General features: G+C 43.1%; 1 protein-coding gene and 1 long non-coding RNA gene across 4 annotated transcripts; one reads left to right on the forward strand and one right to left on the reverse strand.

The window, feature by feature from the left end:
* Positions 1-30: 30 nt before the first annotated feature.
* On the reverse strand, positions 31-20306 carry LOC110520755 (collagen alpha-2(VI) chain). 3 transcript variants are annotated; one of them, XM_036935704.1, is made up of 30 exons: positions 20170-20306; positions 17618-17770; positions 17127-17391; positions 16351-16681; positions 16133-16153; positions 15587-15652; positions 15444-15497; positions 15300-15344; positions 15175-15201; positions 15034-15060; positions 14814-14858; positions 14668-14721; positions 14502-14564; positions 11984-12046; positions 11840-11893; positions 10256-10291; positions 10029-10091; positions 9864-9926; positions 9692-9754; positions 9467-9529; positions 3302-3352; positions 3131-3166; positions 2975-3037; positions 2551-2613; positions 2400-2435; positions 2255-2300; positions 2014-2166; positions 1431-1877; positions 1202-1240; positions 31-960 (listed from the first exon to the last, which is right to left on the reverse strand). In XM_036935704.1, the coding sequence occupies exons 2-30, from the start codon at positions 17718-17720 to the stop codon at positions 359-361; spliced, it is 3042 nt and encodes a 1013-aa protein (XP_036791599.1). In that variant the 5' UTR covers positions 17721-17770; positions 20170-20306; the 3' UTR covers positions 31-358. The 3 variants fall into 3 exon arrangements, with proteins under 3 accessions (XP_036791599.1, XP_036791600.1, XP_036791603.1); XM_036935705.1 differs by having other exon boundaries at positions 17618-17766; positions 20170-20301; XM_036935708.1 differs by having other exon boundaries at positions 820-960; positions 1140-1240.
* On the forward strand, positions 8102-10149 carry LOC118937366. Its single transcript, XR_005034673.1, has 2 exons — positions 8102-9757; positions 9893-10149. It is a non-coding gene; the product is annotated as an uncharacterized LOC118937366 (long non-coding RNA).
* Positions 20307-20344: the final 38 nt, after the last annotated feature.

The following is a 20344-nucleotide window of genomic DNA, read 5'->3' on the forward strand; positions in this document are numbered from 1 at the left end:
TTTTTTGTTTTGTTATCAACACATGACAAAACCTTCAAATGTGGTTCATTTTCTTTGTCTTGTTATTGGAACATGGCTACAATATCACATATTGTACATCCTCTACATTTTGGTAGGAACATGCTATACCTTTGTTATTAATGAGAATAAATCTTTATTTGAAAAAAAAATAGGCTTTATTGGGGTCACAAATCAATTAGATTAGTAACACATCTTTTTTTTTTTAAATGTAGTCTAATAAAAACTAATTATAGAAAAGAGACATAAAAGGACATATGAAATCAGTTCTAGGTCTTTCAGTTAGCCTACACTCCCCGTGTTAAATCAAATGGGGCCCTGAATATATTTCAAACCTGGTTTAACCAAGGCAATGAGCCATGTGTTTAACAACCCCAGGGAGGGCCAAGTCATTGAAACTCATCAGGTTAAAGATAAGAGCTTTGTCCCTAAGAGTGAGTTGCAGCAACCGCTCCCTGTCAATATCTGATCCCACTGTGATAACAACACCCACTGCGTTGGCCCTTCTCATGGCTCTAATACCCTCAGCAAAGTTCTTGTCTGAGGTCACTCCGTTTGTAATGAACACAAAGGTGAGCTCTGCGTCTGGACGTACCCCTCTGAACCGACCTCCAGGGTTACTGACAAGGTTCTCAGTTGCGTAGAGAATAGCGCTGCCCAGAGTGGAGGATAAGTCTCGGTAGACTGCATTAGAGACCAGGGAGCTAATCGTTCTGTGGTTGTTGGAGAAGTCCAGAAGAACCTCTGGGTCCTGCTCCCCTCCAAACTGCAGCACGGCGAAGCGAGCTCCTAAAGAGACCTCCTTGGAGAGAGGGATCGATTGGGAGAGTCTCCCGATGATGCGCAGGATGCTGATGAAGTTTCTGCCCCCTGTTCTCTCAGAACCGTCAATGAAGAAGAGGATGTCTACGGGGCGCTGGATCAGTGGAGCCAAACTCAAATCTTTGACAATAATAGAAAAGTCAATGTTATACAGACTGTTGATTCATAAACTCTTAATGCATCTGTAGTTGTCTGTAATTTACATATGCAGAATATATTGGAAAGACATTAATATATCATTTCCAACTGAACAAATATTCAAGGTCAGTGATTTTCATTAGTGCAGTATAAAATAATACCAAAAAACTCAGTCCCATTATTAGATGTAAAAACATCAATAAAAAATAAATAGTCTTTTCACCCGAGGCACACTTCAGGTCTGGACAGATCATCTCTGGTTCTAGAGAAGAAGAGAAGTGAATGTAGTTCATTAGTCAGGGTTGGTAATTTTCACAAAATAAAATCCTTGAACTGTTGATAAAATGTAGTGTGCATCCCAATGGCACCCTATTCCCTATATAGAGCTCTGGGCAAAAGTAGTGCACTGTATAGGGAATAGGGTGCCATTTGGGATGCTGACATAGACTTGCCTGGGCAGAGGATTTGTTCTATTTCCTCTAAGAATTCCTCAGCAGTAAGTTCAGCGTAGACACTCAGGGTCTTCACCCGGTCGCCCATATTACAGGCAATCATCTCCAGATTCTGCCTCTCTGCCCCAGAGTCAAACATGTCACCGATGGCGATGGCATACACGTCCACTCCGTTACACAGGGCTCCAAGATTATCCAGGTCTTTAGGATCGTAGCGACCGTCTGTGATAACTATGGCCACCACCTTGGTCCTCCCCCTGCGACCTGGAACTATCAGATGGTTGTATGTGTACTTCAGGGCAGAGGCAGTCCAGGTGCCTCCAGCGATCCACTCCATGGCTTTGACCTTTGTGTTGAAGGAGGTCACAGAGGTGATGCCCCTATCGTCCATCCTGATGGCCTGAACCGCCCCTTGGTGACTGTACTGAACCACACCCAGACGAGACCCTTTTGGGGGTTTAGAAGTAGTTCAGGGAATAAAATTGATTACATGTTTAAAATATATATATTTTAAATATTGGTGATCTATTGTTTTTCCATTCAAACAGTGGTTGTAGTAGTAACACGGTATCATGAAGTTTACCTGAGACGTCAGATATGTTTTTGGCCATCTTCCCAAGCCTGTTTGCTACACTGATGACAAAGTTTTTAGCCAGGCTGAAGTTGGTTTTTCCAATACTTTCAGAGCTGTCAATCACAAACACCAGGTCCAGGGGAGGGCAAACCTTTTCACAATCTGCACAGAGAGACAGTTAACAATAAGACTTGGGCATTTTTTATTATTATTACAAGGAAAATCGGTTGTCATTAAGATAAACCATTACCACAGCAGCCACATGTTTCTCTGACAAATCCCATGATTTCACACTCCTGAAAGTTGAGAATATTCATCAGCATTCTCTCAGAGAGAGTAAAGGGATATGAAAGATATCTGTCAATCAGGATGAACAAATAAAGTCAGTTACTTACCGATAGACCAGAGGCCCCACGAGTACCGGGTACTCCCTAGACACCATCAATAGAAACATTTAATGACCAATGACAGACTCTTAGTGGATGAAATGAATCACAAATGAGAACTAAATGTACCTTGGTATGTGTATATAGGAATACGACTCACCAGTGGTCCAGGTGACCCCCTCACTCCTCTGTCCCCAGGAACACCCTCTTGCCCTGGCTCCCCCTGTAAAACAATACACACGTTTTTTTAAATAGAAATAAATACATTGATTTAAATAAACGAGTGCATTTATTAATATAATATCTCTGTTTATGATATTTTTTTATTTGACCTTTATTTAACTAGGCAAGTCAGTTAAGAACAAATTCTTATTTTCAATGATGGCCTAGGAACAGTGGGTTAACTGCCTGTTCAGGGGCAGAACGACAGATTTGTACCTTGTCAGCTCGGGGATATGAACTTGCAACCTTTCGTTACTAGTCCAACGCTCTAACCACTAGGCTACCTGCCGTCCCTACACTCTAACCACTAGGCGACCTGCCGTCCCTACACTCTAACCACTAGGCTACCCTGCTGTACGTACTGCCAATCCTTTTGTTCCTGTAGTTCCCTGGGCTCCTTTCTCTCCATTATAACCTCTGGTGCCCTGTGAAAAAATATAGACATGGTAGTGAAATAGAGGGGTCGAACATTTTCAGATTTTAAATATGGACGGCTAAGAACAGGTACATATGATTACCTGCAGTCCAGGTAAACCAGGGTCTCCTCTCCCTCCCTAAGAGATAGTAAGGTTGAGTTAGCATGTTTGTCAATCGCACTAATTAAAACAGGATTACCAATCCAATTCAATTACCAAAACACATTGAAATGGTATTTTGTTATTCAGTTAGCTGTCGGCTGCAGTTCAAACCTGGTTCCCTCTGGGTCCTGGGTAGTTGTATCCATCACTTCCTCGATCTCCCTACCAATTAAAAAAAGACAAACAGCATTTTTTAGCACTGTTTAGCTCGCATTTTCTAGAACTTTATTTTTGCCTCAGCTACCATTCTTGTGAAGGTGTACTACAAAAAAACACTGTAAGACCACTTTCTCATTCTAAGAAAATAACGTGACCAGGGAATGTCAACAAAGAATCATTTCCCCTCGTAGTAAATGTTTAGGGGGGCCCTACTCAGTACTCTGTACAGTTTCCAACATAACCTCAACGTAAATACCTTCCATTGTCAGATTCAGGTATGTGTTATTATAGGCCTGTTGCAACGTGTCGAGTGTCATTTTGACTGCATGTGAACAAAACATTGAAATAACTGCAATTTGTTCTTTATTTTTCCAAAATAAATATGTTGTTAGAATTTAGATATCACAAATGTGTGCTATAAGCAGTTTTATAAACTGGGTGAATCGAGCCATGAATGCTGATTGGCTGACAGCCGTGGTATATCAGGCGTATATCACAGGTATGACAAAACATTTATATTTACTGCTCTAATTACGTTGGTAACCAGTTTCTAATAGCAATAAGGCACCTCGGGGGTTTGTGGTATATGGCCAATATACCTCTGCGTTGCGTCGTGCCTAAGAACAGCACTTAGGAGTGGTACATAAGCCCTATACCACACCCCCTCGTGTCTTATTAACAACACAGTGTAATTAAGTTGTCTGTGGGTTTTTTTGTTCGTACTGTTACTTTGTCACTATTACACTTTGCATGAGGTATGTTACGGGTCTAGTTACCATCCCCCCCAGACTGCCGGACCAAAGGGATTCGTAACACCCTTAAACAAGATGGCCGCATGAACTAAGAGCTACACACAAGTAGTTTACCATTCTTAATCTTACCTCCACTTCAAGTTAAAACTCCTTTAGCTTTAGTCAGAAAGTCATGGCGGCTACATTACAGGTGCCATTTTTACCCGGACTTGAGCATTGTCCGCGGAAAAAGCCTCCAAGAAACAGCTAGCGCCATTAGCAAGAGGATCCCCCCCCCCCCCCCCCCCCCCGAGGCCCAACAAATGCCAACCTCGCACTCTGTCAAAGACATCCTTTCTGAGCTGAGATCCCAACGTACAGAACTCAACATCAAATTAGATGCCATTAACTCTCAATTCAGTGCGATAGGGGGCAAGGTGACAACCCTGGAAAATGCTTTGCCTGACATCAACAACAAGAATCATCAACGCGTCTGGCATCTGGAAGAGAACAGGGGACCTGGAAAGCAGGGGGCGAAGGAATAATTGTGTTCTATTAAATCTGGGCGAAAAAGAAGAGGGGAAACATGCCACTGATCCGCTACCTGCAAGACAAACTTCCTGAGTGGCTCCACCTGTCCACCGACAGGCCCATAGAACTCCCATAGAACTCGAGAGAGCTCACCGAGCACTGAGGCCCCCACCAGCAGCCAGACAACCACCGCGCCCAATCACCATACGTTTCCTGAGATTCACCGACAAGGAACGAGTCCTACAGGCGGCGAAAATCAACACCATTACAGTGGGAAACGCCAAACTCACTTTACACCAGGACCTGTCAGCTGGAATACGCCGAGAGTTTGACGAGGTGAAGAAAGCATCTTTAGGGGATTCAAATACCCAAACGACCTCAGGCTTCTTCACCAAGGAGCCCTGCGACACTTCAAAACTCCCGAAGAGACAAAATGTTTTTGTTTGTTTTTTTTACCCCTTTTTCTCCCCAATTTCGTGGTGTCCAATTGTTAGTAGCTGGTCTCTGGTCTCATCGCAACAACTCCCGTACGGGCTCGGGAGAGACGAAGGTTGAAAGTCATGCGTCCTCCGATACACAACCCAACCAAGCCACACTGCTTCTTAACACAGCGCGCATCCAACCCGGAAGCCAGCCGCACCAATGTGTCGGAGGAAACACCGTGCACCTGGCAACCTTGGTTAGCGCGCACTGCGCCCGGCCCACCACAGGAGTTGCTGGTGCGCAATGAGTCAAGGATATCCCTACCGGCCAAGCCCTCCCTAACCCAGACGACGCTGGGACAATTGTGCGTCGCCCCACGGACCTCCCGGTTGCGACAGAGCCTGGGCGCGAACCCAGAGTCTCTGGTGGCACAGCTGGCGCTGCAGTACAGCGCCCTTAACCACTGCTCCACCCGGGAGGCACAAAATGTTTTTTTAAGGACAATCCTGGTCACTGAGAAATGGACCAATGACTGAAAGCGATTACTGTTATGACTAAAGGAGGTAAGACAACATATAGCCGATATCCAAAGACCCACCCGCCCCCCTAAATGTCATTATATCCGTCTAATCTATATTTTTATTTCAGATGCTCCCATGCTATCTCCCAATTTCATTTTTCAAAACAACCAACCAAAGCATCACCAAATTTATATGGGGCAATAAAAAACCTAGGATCAAGTTCTCCACTCTATCGAAACCTGAATCTAAGGGTGGTCTTGCCCTTCCCTCCCTACTGGTCTGCCCAAATCTGCAACATGCATGATCACAAACAGACAATTCAACGTGGATTCAGAAGCCCAATCCTGTGGTTCATTGCCCCTAAGTTCAATTATATTCATTAATAGCTTTAGTGAAGTGGGCAACATAGACAAAACCTTTGATTTACAGCACCCTACTAGCATGGAGGGACTGTAAGAAATGCCTGTGCATTTCCTCCCAAATATGTTCTCACTCGCCTACTGTATGCAACCCAGATTTGCCAAAAGCCCTGAGGGATGCCAACTTTAATCTTTGGCATACTCTAGGAATCAGGACCTTTTCAGACCTATTTCATCAGAAAACCACTACAGTAAAATCCTTTCAAGAGCTCTGCAGTGAATTCAATGTGCCAAGATCCATTTTAAAAGATATATACAGTGGGGAGAACAAGTATTTGATACACTGCCGATTTTGCAGGTTTTCCTACTTACAAGGCATGTAGAGGTCTGTAATTTTTATCATAGGTACACTTCAACTGTGAGAGACAAAAATCCAGAAAATCACATTGTATGATTTTTAAGTAATTAATTTGCAGTTTATTGCATGACGTAAGTATTTGACACATCAGAAAAGCAGAACTTAATATTTGGTTCAGAAACATTTGTTTGCAATTACAGAGATCATACGTTTCCTGTAGTTATTGACCAGGTTTGCAGACACTGCAGTAGGGATTTTGGCCCACTCCTCCATACAGACCTTCTCCAGATCCTTCAGGTTTCGGGGCTGTCGCTGGGCAATACGGACTTTCAGCTCCCTCCAAAGATTTTCTATTGGGTTCAGGTCTGGAGACTGGCTAGGCCACTCCAGGACATTGAGATGCTTCTTACGGAGCCACTCCTTAGTTGCCCTGGCTGTGTGTTTTGGGTCATTGTCATGCTGGAAGACCCAGCCACGACCCATCTTCAATGCTCTTACTGAGGGTAGGAGGTTGTTGGCCAAGATCTCGCGATACATGGCCCCATCCATCCTCCCCTCAATACGTTGCAGTCGGCCTATCCCCTTTGCAGAAAAGCATCCCCAAAGAATGATGTTTCCACCTCCATGCTTCACGGTTGGGATGGTGTTCTTGGGGTTGTACTCATCCTTCTTCTTCCTCCAAACATGGCGAGTGGAGTTTAGACCAAAGAGCTCTATTTTTGTCTCATCAGACCACATGACCTTCTCCCATTCCCCCTCTGGATCATCCAGATGGTCATTGGCAAACTTCCGACGGGCCTGGACATGCGCTGGCTTGAGCAGGCGGACCTTGCGTGTGCTGCAGGATTTTAATCCATGACGGCGTAGTGTGTTACTAATGGTTTTCTTTGAGACTGTGGTCCCAGCTCTCTTCAGGTCATTGACCAGGTCCTGCCGTGTAGTTCTGGGCTGATCCCTCACAATCATTGATGCCCCACAAGGTGAGATCTTGCATGGAGCCCCAGACCGAGGGTGATTGACCGTCATCTTGAACTTCTTTCATTTTCTAATAATTGCGCCAACAGTTGTTGCCTTCTCACCAAGCTGCTTGCCTATTGTCCTGTAGCCCATCCCAGCCTTGTGCAGATCTACAATTTACCCCTGATGTCCTTACACAGCTGTCTGGTCTTGGCCATTGTGGATAGGTTGGAGTCTGTTGAGTGTGTGGACAGGTGTCTTTTAAACAGGTAACGAGTTCAAACAGGTGCATGAATGTATATATATATATATATATATATATATATATATATATATATATATATATACACACACATGTGTATATGTGTATATATATGTATATATATATGTATACATATACACACATGTGTATATGTATATATATGTATATATATATGTATATATATGTATATATATGTATATATATATATATGTATATGTATATATATGTATATATCTTTTTTTTTAAACATTTTATTTAAACTGGTTACCTATAACTAAAAAACAGTTATTTTGGGGGGATATTTCATATTTATTAACTTATTTCCGGATATTTTCAAAACTACCGACAATGCACAATTTCTCAACCTCTAATGGAGAATACTCTGCGTTAGCTAGTTCGAGCTGGCTAATGTTAGCCACTAGCCATGCAGACTAAGTGTTGGTGAGCTACAATCTACCAATCACGAGGAGGTGAAATGTAAACAACCAATTAGATTCCACACAGGTGGGGGCCTCATGATCTCAGTGAAGTAGGCTACCACTCTTTTTTTCTGAAGCGCCTCTCTCCTTGGCTCTTCTTTGGTAGCTAATTCAGCCGTCAATCGGTCAGTCTCCGCTCTCTGTACTTTATATCTGCTGGATTTTTTTGTGTTCTGTGGGTTCCTGCCGGTGCTAGACTAGTTGGTGGTGTTCTCTGGTTTATTACTTACCTATGTCGACTGTGCTGGTTGGCTAGCTAGGCTAGTTATCTGGCTAGGCTAGATAGACTAACTAACTCCAGCTGGCTTAAGTTAACTGCATTTACCAGTAACATTATTTAATAACTGGTTAGAGGGTGTTATGTATTTCCAAAACTTTGGTTTACTTTAATATAGCTGTAAGCTAGGTGTTGATAGCAACTGGCTGACTCATGCAATGCTAACGTAACATTAGCAGGCTGGTAGGGATAATGTTAGCAGGCTAGTTGGCTTGCAACCTCGTAAGCTGATTTGTAACAAATTCATAAAGTATTTGCTTGTAAATGGGCAGATTTTTTTATTTTATTGAAACCAGTAGTTGTGAGTTGGAGTAACATTATAGGGAATAGGCTGGCTTGCTGGGTCCTCCATATTACATCACACCCCGTAAAAGCATTTCCCGGCATGACTTGGCATTTGACTGAATTCTAATCTATTTTATGTAATAACTCGTAAAATGGGAAAGAGAGGTGTAACTTTGCATTGGGACTTTTCATGCGTATACTAATGCAAATCTGTCACACCCTGATCTGTTTCACCTGTCTTGTGCTTGTCTCCACCCCCCTCCGGGTGTCGATCATTTTCCCCATTATCCCCTGTGCATTTATACCTGTGGTCTCTGTCTGTTGCCAGTTTGCCTGTACTCATGTTTCTCTCTAGCCCTTGTTTTTCTGGTTTTAACCACCTTGCCTGCCCTGACCCTGTCCTGGATTACTGACCTCTGCCTGCCTGCCCCCTGTTTTGTTAATAAACATATGTTATTCAAACTGTCTGCATCTGGGTCTTATTCTGAGGTCTGATACAAATCCATGACAAAGTTACTTTTTCAAATACTCCTACAGAGTTACATGCAGGTAAGACGTTCTCTTTCTGATACTACATATAAATCAGCAGGTTCTAAATAACTCTATAAAATTTGAGAGATGAGCTCAATTTCAAAAATATCACTTTTACCAAGATGAACTGCTTTTCCTTTGTCCTCCACACATGTTCATGTAGCTGCAGATCACCTACAGTAACAAACTAATGATAATGCTATTCTGTATTCTAATGTTACCCAAGACCTTCAGAAACACAAACAAAGGATGTTTTTTTTTTCCGAGAGCATTTCTGAAATGTATTCTTTAGACTGTTAGAATGTTGCAGTAAAAACAGCATGAATCCAGCTCATTGGCGTAGTAAGGGGGGAATCGAGGCCTGGCAGTTTAAGTGTTAAAAACTGAACCCAAATCAACTTACCTTGGCTCCTGCTGCTCCAGTGTTTCCTCGGGGGCCAAAGTCCCCTGCATCCCCCTGAGAGCCCTAACGAGGACATGCAGAAAACATGGACACGGATGGTGACAGGGCAGAATATTATTTTCTCATTTCATTACATCACCTGTCATAGATATCACCTGTTTAACGGTTAGTGGAACACCTCTGCTCTTACCAGGTATTATTATAATTATTTAGGGCAGTATTCACCTGAAGTCCCGCCTCTCCACCCTCACCTGGTGGACCACGGACCCCTGGGAAACCTGGTGCCCCCTGGTATGAGATGGATATGATAGGGATTGAAAAAGATACAGTTCAATGTATTGATTGAAATACAACACCTGCATATTGATTACATTTGATTTATTAAAAGTTGACTCACTGCTGCTCCTTCTTCTCCATTCTCTCCAGGAACTCCTCTCACCCCCTCTGGGCCTAGTTCTCCCTGCAAGATGCAACACAATGAATACAACCAACATCGAATCGACTATTGCGATGCAGTAAAAACAGATGAGATGTTTGATGTTTGTAGTTTGTTGGTGGAAACCTTATCTCCTCTCTTGCCAGCCTTGCCCCGTCGTCCAGCTCTGCCACTGTCTCCTCTGCTTCCCTGAAAGAGACATGTTCTCATGTTTCACCAGGACCCAAATAAAACGCGTCAGTGTAAATGTTGTGCTCTTTCTTGTGTGATTGTTGTGCAGCTCACAACGCTGTATGAAGACACTATCACTTGGTCTACAGCTTATTTAATACCGACTTCAATATGAGACTCACAGTGTCGCCAGGACTTCCACCAGGTCCAGCTTTACCCTAATGAACAGAAATATTGTTTAAGCAGATGATTCGGTGGTTTGATTTGGCAGCCTAATACTCCTGGTTAGTAAACTGTGTTAATCTCTGAGCCGATATAGTACCTTTTTGGGTGGTTTGATTTGGCAGCCTAATACTCCTGGTTAGTAAACTGTGTTAATCTCTGAGCCGATATAGTACCTTTTTGGGTGGTTTGATTTGGCAGCCTAATACTCCTGGTTAGTAAACTGTGTTAATCTCTGAGCCGATATAGTACCTTTTTGGGTGGTTTGATTTGGCAGCCTAATACTCCTGGTTAGTAAACTGTGTTAATCTCTGAGCCGATATAGTACCTTTTTGGGTGGTTTGATTTGGCAGCCTAATACTCCTGGTTAGTAAACTGTGTTAATCTCTGAGCCGATATAGTACCTTTTTGGGTGGTTTGATTTGGCAGCCTAATACTCCTAGTTAGTAAACTGTGTTAATCTCTGAGCCGATATAGTACCTTTTTGGGTGGTTTGATTTGGCAGCCTAATACTCCTGGTTAGTAAACTGTGTTAATCTCTGAGCCGATATAGTACCTTTTTGGGTGGTTTGATTTGGCAGCCTAATACTCCTGGTTAGTAAACTGTGTTAATCTCTGAGCCGATATAGTACCTTTTTGGGTGGTTTGATTTGGCAGCCTAATACTCCTGGTTAGTAAACTGTGTTAATCTCTGAGCCGATATAGTACCTTTTTGGGTGGTTTGATTTGGCAGCCTAATACTCCTGGTTAGTAAACTGTGTTAATCTCTGAGCCGATATAGTACCTTTTTGGGTGGTTTGATTTGGCAGCCTAATACTCCTGGTTAGTAAACTGTGTTAATCTCTGAGCCGATATAGTACCTTTTTGGGTGGTTTGATTTGGCAGCCTAATACTCCTGGTTAGTAAACTGTGTTAATCTCTGAGCCGATATAGTACCTTTTTGGGTGGTTTGATTTGGCAGCCTAATACTCCTGGTTAGTAAACTGTGTTAATCTCTGAGCCGATATAGTACCTTTTTGGGTGGTTTGATTTGGCAGCCTAATACTCCTGGTTAGTAAACTGTGTTAATCTCTGAGCCGATATAGTACCTTTTTGGGTGGTTTGATTTGGCAGCCTAATACTCCTGGTTAGTAAACTGTGTTAATCTCTGAGCCGATATAGTACCTTTTTGGGTGGTTTGATTTGGCAGCCTAATACTCCTGGTTAGTAAACTGTGTTAATCTCTGAGCCGATATAGTACCTTTTTGGGTGGTTTGATTTGGCAGCCTAATACTCCTGGTTAGTAAACTGTGTTAATCTCTGAGCCGATATAGTACCTTTTTGGGTGGTTTGATTTGGCAGCCTAATACTCCTGGTTAGTAAACTGTGTTAATCTCTGAGCCGATATAGTACCTTTTTGGGTGGTTTGATTTGGCAGCCTAATACTCCTAGTTAGTAAACTGTGTTAATCTCTGAGCCGATATAGTACCTTTTTGGGTGGTTTGATTTGGCAGCCTAATACTCCTGGTTAGTAAACTGTGTTAATCTCTGAGCCGATATAGTACCTTGTTTCCTTTTTGCCCAGGCAGACCAGAGTTTCCAATATAGCCAGCAACACCCTGTAACAGTCACACTTAATGTATTATTGTCTAAGTAACTACAAGTTGATAGTGTTTCTGATAACGTGTCGTTCAGATGGCGCTCCAGACCTTATCTCCACTGTCTCCTTGATCACCCTGTGGTCCAGGCCTGCCACTCTGCCCAGCAACACCCTGAAGACAACAACAATACAGGATGTACCAGGTGCACAAGACTCATGTTTCAGGTAGCCTATAGAGCCCCACAGTGGATGTGTCATAATACCCATAAAACCTAGCGGTCAAACAGGGAAATGGTTCCAATCGTTTTTCCACCATTCATTTTAGAAACACTTAAAATAAGGGCTGTGTATCGTGTAGACTTCCCCTGGTGTGATGTTTTGATAACCATGTAAATCTCTATTGGACATTCGGCTCTATTTTCTCGCTAATTAGCATCAAAGTAGACATCATGCAAGACTACAAATCCCTGCAAGCTCCTGCACGTCATCTCTAGCTGACACCTTTTAAGGTATTGTGTAAATTTAAAACTTGCACAAGATAGTTCACATAATTGTACATTTAAAGACATTTAATCAATTTATTTATTACTAAATGTAGCTAAAAATTAGATAGTTAATCCAGAGATTCTTACCTGTGCCTCGATTCGGCAGTCTCGTCCAGATCAGCATCATGGTATTTGTAGTTCTTTATGGTAGCCACATTAGAAGATATTTAGCATTTCATTTTTGGGGGGGTAAATACAGGCGAATATATTGATAAAAATCAATATAGAGAGATTTACGTGGTTATCAAAATGTCACGCCAGGGTAAGCCTACACGAAACATACAGTTGAAGTCAGAAGATTACATACACTTAGGTTGGAGTCATTAAAACTCCTTTTTCAACCACTCCACAGATTTCTTGTTAACAAACTATCGTTTTGGCAAGTCGGTTAGGACATCTACTTTGTGCATGACACAAGTAATTTTTCCAACCATTGTTTAAAGACAGATTATTTCACTTATAATTCAGTGTATCACAATTCCAGTGGGTCAGAAGTTCACATACTAAATTGACTTTGCCTTTAAACAGATTGGAAAATTCCAGAAAATTATGTCATGGCTTTTGACTTCATTTGAATCAATTGGAGGTCAATTGGAGGTGTACCTGTGGATGTATTTCAAGGCCTACCTTCAAACTCAGTGCCTCTTTGCTTGACATCATGGAAAATCAAAAGAAATCAGCCAAAACCTCAGAAAAAAATTGTAGACCTCCACAAGTCTGGTTCATTATTGGGAGCAATTTCCAAATGCCTGAAGGTAAAACGTTCATCTGTACAAACAATAGTACGCAAGTATAAACACCATGGGACCACACAGCCGTCATACCGCTCAGGAAGGAGACGCGTTCTGTCTCTTAGAGATTAACGTACTTTGGTGCGAAAAGTGCAAATCAATCCCAGAACAACAGAAATGGACCTTGTGAAGATGCTGCAGGAAACAGGTACAAAAGTATCTATATCCACAGTAAAACGAGTCCTATATCGTCATAACCTGAAAGGCCGCTCAGCAAGGAAGAAGCCACTGCTTCAAAACTGCCATAAAAAAGACAGACTACGGTTTGCAACTGCACACGGGGACAAAGATTGTATTTTTTGGAGAAATGTCCTCTGGTCTGATGAAACAAAAATAGAACTGTTTGGCCATAATGACCATCATTATTTTTGGAGGAAAAAGGGTGAGGCTTGCAAGCCGAAGAACACCATCCCAACAGTGAAGTATGGGGGTGGCAGCGTCATGTTGTGGGGGTGCTTTGCTGCAGGAGGGACTGGTGTACTTCACAAAATAGATGGCATCATGAGGGAGGAAAATTATTTGGATATATTGAAGCAACATCTCAAGACATCAGTCAGGAAGTTAAAGCTTGGTGGCAAATAGGTCTTCCAAATGGACAATGGCCCAAACCATACTTCCAAAGTAGTGGCAAAATGGTTTAAGGACAATAATGTCAAGCTATTGGAGTGGCCATCACAAAGCCCTGACATCAATCCCATAGAACATCTGTGGGCAGAACTGAAAAAGCATGTGTGAGCAAGGAGGCCTACAAACCTGACTCAGTTACACCAGCTCTGTCAGGAGGAATGGGCCAAAATTCACCCAACTTATTGTGGGAAGCTTGTGGAAGGCCACCCAAAACCTTTGACCCAAGCTAAACAATTTAAAGGCAATGCTACCAAATACTAATTGAGTGCATGTTAACTTCTGACCCACTGGGAATGTGATGAAATAAATAAAAGCTGAAATCAATCATTCTCTCTACTATTATTCTGACATTTCACATTCTTAAAATAAAGTGGTGATCCTAACTCACCTAAAACAGGAAATTTGTACTAGGATTAAATGTCAGGAATTGTGGAAAAACTGAGTTTAAATGTATTTGGCTAAGGTGTATGTAAACTTCCGACTTCACTTGTAGCCCTTATTTTAAGTGTTTTTAAAATACTCTATGGTAAAAATGAATGGTGAATAAACGATTGGAAGCATTTCCCTGTTTGACCGCTAGGTTTTATGGGTATTATGACTCTATATGGAACAGGACACTGTACAAAGGTGCTAAATCCAGGAATCAGGTGAAGAATCCACCTACCTTTTCACCTGACTTGCCCGTGTCACCCTTGATACCAAAGTCCCCGGCAAGACCGGCTTCTCCCTGTGAGATCGCAAAGGTGATGGAGGAGGACATTTATAACCACAATGCATACAGGCTGTGTGGTACGTTACATTCACACCTCAACGTCGCTGCATTATCTCACCGACATGCCAGCGTCTCCTTTACATCCAGGTGTCCCAGTGGTGCCAGTCTTTCCCTGGAAAACAACGAAGTAGATGACATCACTAACTAGACATGTCTAAATACAGTCTTTTTTTATCAATAAGAAAGCAAATAAATAAGACGTACCTTTTCGCCATCAATGCCGTTATACCCAGGAGATCCCCTTTGACCCTGACGAGATCCGATTGAGTAAATTGTTCATTGTTAATTGGTGACAATAGTGCTTGTCCTAATGAACTGAATCCTGCCGACTACGCCAAATGTAGCATGTAGCTCATCAATCTAATGAAATCATTAATGAACCAATCATGATTGAGATGTATTAATAACAATGGAAAAGGAGTACCTTCGGACCAGATCCACCAATATCTCCCTGTGAAACAAGGACAAAACATGACGTCAAATACAGACAGCAATGCAGTATTACAACAAGCTTGGTAGTATATACACAAGTAACAAATGGTTAGAGTATTTTCTAATATGTTACCTTCTCTCCTTTGAGGCCTGGAAGACCCTGTAAATATATATTAGGTAAATAATGTGTGAAATATTAAATCAAAGCAGCATGGCACAGACAAATATCAAAGTTAGAAATATCATCATTCCTCTTACCTTCTGTCCATGCAAACCTATCGAGCCCTCGACACCAAGGTCTCCCTGTAGGAAAAAAAAAGCCAACATAAATTAAATGTAAAATCATATTGAGTGTAATTGGCTAGTACGTCCTGTATTGTGTCATCGTGTATTTAATCTAACCTGTTGCCCAGGCTGTCCAGGATCTCCTATTGCACCATTAGTTCCCTTCGCACCCTACAAGACACAAAACAAACATTGATGTCATGAAGTGTCATAAACCAATGCATATTTAGGTTTATCAAAATAAGAGATTGCTTATTTACTTTCATTCCCTTGTATCCTTTCGGCCCGACAGCTCCTTTTGTTTGGATGCACATCGGGGCTTGGCACTAGAGAGAAATCACAGAAGATATGGTCAAAGAGGTTTCAAATATGGGCCTCCCGAATGGCGTAGCGATCTAAGGCACTGCATTGCAGTGCGTTAAGGTGTCACTACAGCCCCGGGTTCGATCCCAGGCTGTGTCGCAGTCTCATCGCGCTCTAGCGACTCCTTGTGGCGGGCCGGGCGCCTGCAAGCTGGCATCCGGGCGCCAGTTGGACGGTGTTTCCTCCGACACGTTGGTGCGGCTGGCTTCCGGGTTAAGTGAGCAGTGTGTCAAGAAGCATTGCGGCTTGGTAGGGTCGTGTTTCAGAGGACGCATGGCTCTCGACCTTCGCCTCTCCCGAGTCCATAGGGGAGTTGCAGCAATGGGTTAAGACTGTAACTACCAATTGGATATCACAAAAAAGATATATATGAGGTTTCAAATATTAAAAAGAAGACCATTGTGTCGTTCATTCTACATCCCTCAGTGCTTCATATGACTCACCTCAAATTCGGCCTCTTTGATCTGGAAAGAGAAAGAAATGACAGCATATTAAACACAATCTATGATACATAAAACACACAGACACTGTAACACTGACACAAACTATGATACATAAAACACACAGACACTGTAACACTGACAACAACTTGGCATCAACCATGACAGCACAAAAACATCCGTACTCCACTTCACAAACGGAAGCTTCACTATAAACCTACCATGGTGTCAGTTATCCTGTTGACAGCTGCCTGGCGGTTGCTAGCTGGGAATGCCATGTAGTCTTTCCTATACAGCTCCACAGGAGAACTGGCGATCCGCTTGAGCTCACTCTCCATGGTGTACTCGTTGGTGGCCACTACAAAGATCTTGATGCCCGCTGCCTTGGCAGCCTCGGCGGCCCGTGAGACCCCTCCACAGGGGCTGCCAGTGATGTGGCCGTCAGTCAGGACCACAGCGTACTGGAGCCGGGGCTTTCCGCTGGCCGTTAGCCTCACTTGTTCTGTCATGTTCTTCAGGGCACAGTCGATGAAGGTTCCCCTACCAATGTACCTGGTGACGAGGAGAATAAAGTATTGGCGTGCTCAACTCTTATTATGAAAGATTGGTGTGCTCAACTCTTATTATGAAAGATTGGTGTGCTCAACTCTTATTATGAAAGATTGGTGTGCTCAACTCTTATTATGAAAGATTGGCGTGCTCCACTCTTATTATGAAAGATTGGTGTGCTCCACTCTTATTATGAAAGATTGGCATGCTCCACTCTTATTAGGAAAGATTGGCGTGCTCAACTCTTATTATGAAAGATTGGCATGCTCCACTCTTATTATGAAAGATTGGTGTGCTCAACTCTTATTATGAAAGATTGGTGTGCTCAACTCAGTATTATCTTATAATACTCCCAAAAGAGATGAAGACGATTCAGTAAGTAAGTAAACAAGTAATAATGAGGGAGGGACTGACTGACAGTGTCTGGCTGGCTGACTGAGTAATGTACCTGATGGCCTGTACACTTCCCAGGAAATCTGCAGCATCAGTGATCACCTGGCTGAAGACTTCCACACGGTCTGAGAAGTGCAGCCCACCGTAGGCCCACTGGGCCCTCTTGGCCCTGAGGGGGGTGGTCTGGAGCCTCTTCACAAACATCTGGAGGAACTCCTTGAGCTCCTCCACCAGACTGCCCCAGGGGAACTCCCTCAGAGCAACACTCTCAGAGGTGTCCATGGTGAAGTACACGTTGATGGGGCAGTCGTCCTTTTCGTCTGGGCAGAGAGTGATTAAACAACATGCAGCACCTTGCTTGAAGTAGTTAATGAATATCCACCATTATTCCTCCACAATTGCTAATCTACTTGTGTATACTAGACTTAAGTTAACGACATGTATCTACAAATATTGCTAAATAGTACATCAATCATATCATAACGTTTGATGGCTCTTGTAATTTATATTCACAGCCAAGGTCTCTATGCTTCCACCACGCCATACCATTGATGTTCCTGGGCCTCACTAACAGGTGGTCGTATTCTGGGTCCTGGGCAGAGACCTGGAGGCCCCACAGCAACAGGACAGCCTTCAGTACTCCTGCCATGATGCCTCTGTGTGTGGAGGTGTACAGGTGTCCGATCTGTGTAATACTGTCTACACAGAAAAGGAAAAGGTTTAGTTTTATAAGCCTAATTAACTACGGTTTGGAAAGTAATACATGTGGCAGGTAGCCTTCGAGGTTAGAGCGTTGGGCCAGTAACCAAAAGGTCGCTCATTCGAATACCGGAGCTGACAAATTGAAAAAGCTATCGCTGTGCCCTTGAGCAAGGCACTAAACCCTAATTTCTCCAGAGGCGCTGTACAATGGTGAACCTGGCTGTGACCCCACTTCCTACGGGTGTCTCAGGGAGAGTTGGGATATGGTGACCTTGGCCGTGACCCCACTTCCTACGGGTGTCTCAGGGGAAGTTGGGATATGGTGACCCTGGCCGTGACCCCACTTCCTGCGGGTGTCTCAGGGAGAGTTGGGATATGGTGACCTTGGCCGTGACCCCACTTCCTGCGGGTGTCTCAGGGGGAGTTGGGATATGCAACAAACACCTTTCCAGTACACACTGTGTGAACAGGACAAATATAAACACCCACAAAATTATTACTGTTCTATATTTTCTGAGGAATATAGCCAGACACTTCTGGTGGTATACGAAGGCAGGTTATCGTTTGAAACTGTATGTTCCGTGGTCTTTCAGCTGATCGTCTGTTCAGTGGTCTTTCTACTGATCCTCTGTTCTGTGGTCTTTCAACTGATCCTCTGTTCCGTGGTCTTTCAACTGATCCTCTGTTCCGTGGTCTTTCAACTGATCCTCTGTTCCGTGGTCTTTCTACTGATCCTCTGTTACGTGGTCTTTCTACTGATCCTCTGTTCCGTGGTCTTTCTACTGATCCTCTGTTCCGTGGTCTTTCTGCTGATCCTCTGTTCCGTGGTCTTTCAACTGATCCTCTGTTCTGTGGTCTTTCAACTGATCCTCGGTTCCGTGGTCTTTCAACTGATCCTCTGTTCCGTGGTCTTTAAACTGATCCTCTGTTCCATGGTCTTTCAACTGATCGTCTGTTCTGTGGTCTTTCTGCTGATCCTCTGCTCCGTGGTCTTTCAACTGATCCTCTGTTCCATGGTCTTTCAACTGATCCTCTGTTCCGTGGTCTTTCAACTGATCCTCTGTTCTGTGGTCTTTCAACTGATCCTCTGTTCTGTGGTCTTTCAACTGATCCTCTGTTCCGTGGTCTTTAAACTGATCCTCTGTTACATGGTTTAGGTCATTTGTGAAATAATTGCAGGTAAAGGAGAGTAAAGACATTAATTGTGTAAAACATACATATGTTCTGTAAAGGTATACCCATCCCTCATGCCTGGACGGTTACAGTAAGGGTTTCTGGTTGAACTGATTCCAACAAAGAACAGTGTAATGATGGGCTGACAGCCCTGTACCTAAGACATCCTGTTTCCAGAGTAAAACCTCCCAGGTGAGGGAAACATCGTCTAAAGGTAGCTGAAAACAAATCATGCTTAAGGCCATAGGGATCCATCGGGATCTACTCAACATGTTAAGTCAAAGTCTCTTTTAAACCTATTTAATACAACTGCTACTCTCTGGTATACACACCCCAATCTATCAAACATTCAGATGATTTGATTCAATGAGTGCGCATAATTAATTGTATTGTAATGAAACAGGCAGGGAGCAGGTCTCGAACCCTCGACCTTCTAGCACGAAGCCCAGCGCGCTAACGACTGTGCCGCAAAAGCATGCCCGAGAGGCAGAGTCGATATCCGCGCTTATAGACCCAGTGTCGTTACAGTATCTTATCCTTGGTTAGCAAACAATATCCAAACGTGCATTTTGTCCGCATTACTTGACTGAAATAGCATGCTACTTTATATGGTCCTGGTCAGTCCCTGGATGGGAGACCAGATGCTGCTGGAAATGGTGTTGGAGGGCCAGTAGGAGGTACTCTTTCCTCTGGTCTAAAAAAATATCCCAATGCCTCAGGGCAGTGATTGGGGACACTGCCCTGTGTAGGGTGCCGTCTTTCGGATGGGACATTAAACGGGTGTCCTGACTCTCTGAGGTCATTAAAGATCCCATGGCACTTATCGTAGGAGTAGGGGTGTTATCCCCGGTGTCCTGACTAAATTCCCAATCTGGTCCTCAAACCACCATGGTCACCTAATAATCCCCAGTTTAAAATTGGCTCGTTCATCCCCCTCCTCTCCCCTGTAACTATTCCCCGGGTCGTTGCTGTAAATGAGAAGGTGTTCTCAGTCAACTTACCTGGTAAAATAACGGATAAATAAAATTAAAAATAAAATAAATAAAAGTCTCTTAGACTTTCTAAAAATACCAAACAAAAGCTACTAACAGTAATCTCTTCTATTCCAAGAACACCAAACATCTTTAAGTATGCTCATCTCAGATGTACAATAACAGGAATCAAACATTTAAAAAGTAATACAATGAATAATAAAACATAATTTGGTTATTCATTTTACTGACCTGCAACGGGAGAGTTAAATATCTGTGTGATAACAGTCTGATCCTCTGCTCAGTCCCGTACCTGCAGAATCAGTCCCTCGGAGCGGCGAGGTATGTTGTCCATGCCTGTTGAGACGTGCCATACATCTAGTGAGAAAAAGACTCCTCCTGTGCATTCAGCTTTGGCAACTTCCCA

Source organism: Oncorhynchus mykiss, chromosome 2 (assembly GCF_013265735.2).
Source record: "Oncorhynchus mykiss isolate Arlee chromosome 2, USDA_OmykA_1.1, whole genome shotgun sequence".
NCBI classification, from domain to species: domain Eukaryota; kingdom Metazoa; phylum Chordata; class Actinopteri; order Salmoniformes; family Salmonidae; genus Oncorhynchus; species Oncorhynchus mykiss.

Bases quoted from the DNA above. Each gene is read 5' to 3' on its own strand.
- LOC110520755 (XM_036935704.1), bottom strand. From the start codon at position 17,720: ATGGCAGGAGTACTGAAGGCTGTCCTGTTGCTGTGGGGCCTCCAGGTC. The intron at 15,345-15,443 runs GTTAGATTAAAT...TTTTTCCTACAG, and splicing joins CTGGACAGCCTGGGCAACAG to GGAGACCTTGGTGTCGAGGG. The intron at 2,614-2,974 runs GTACGTACAGCA...ATTGTTTTACAG, and splicing joins CAGGAACAAAAGGATTGGCA to GGGGAGCCAGGGCAAGAGGG.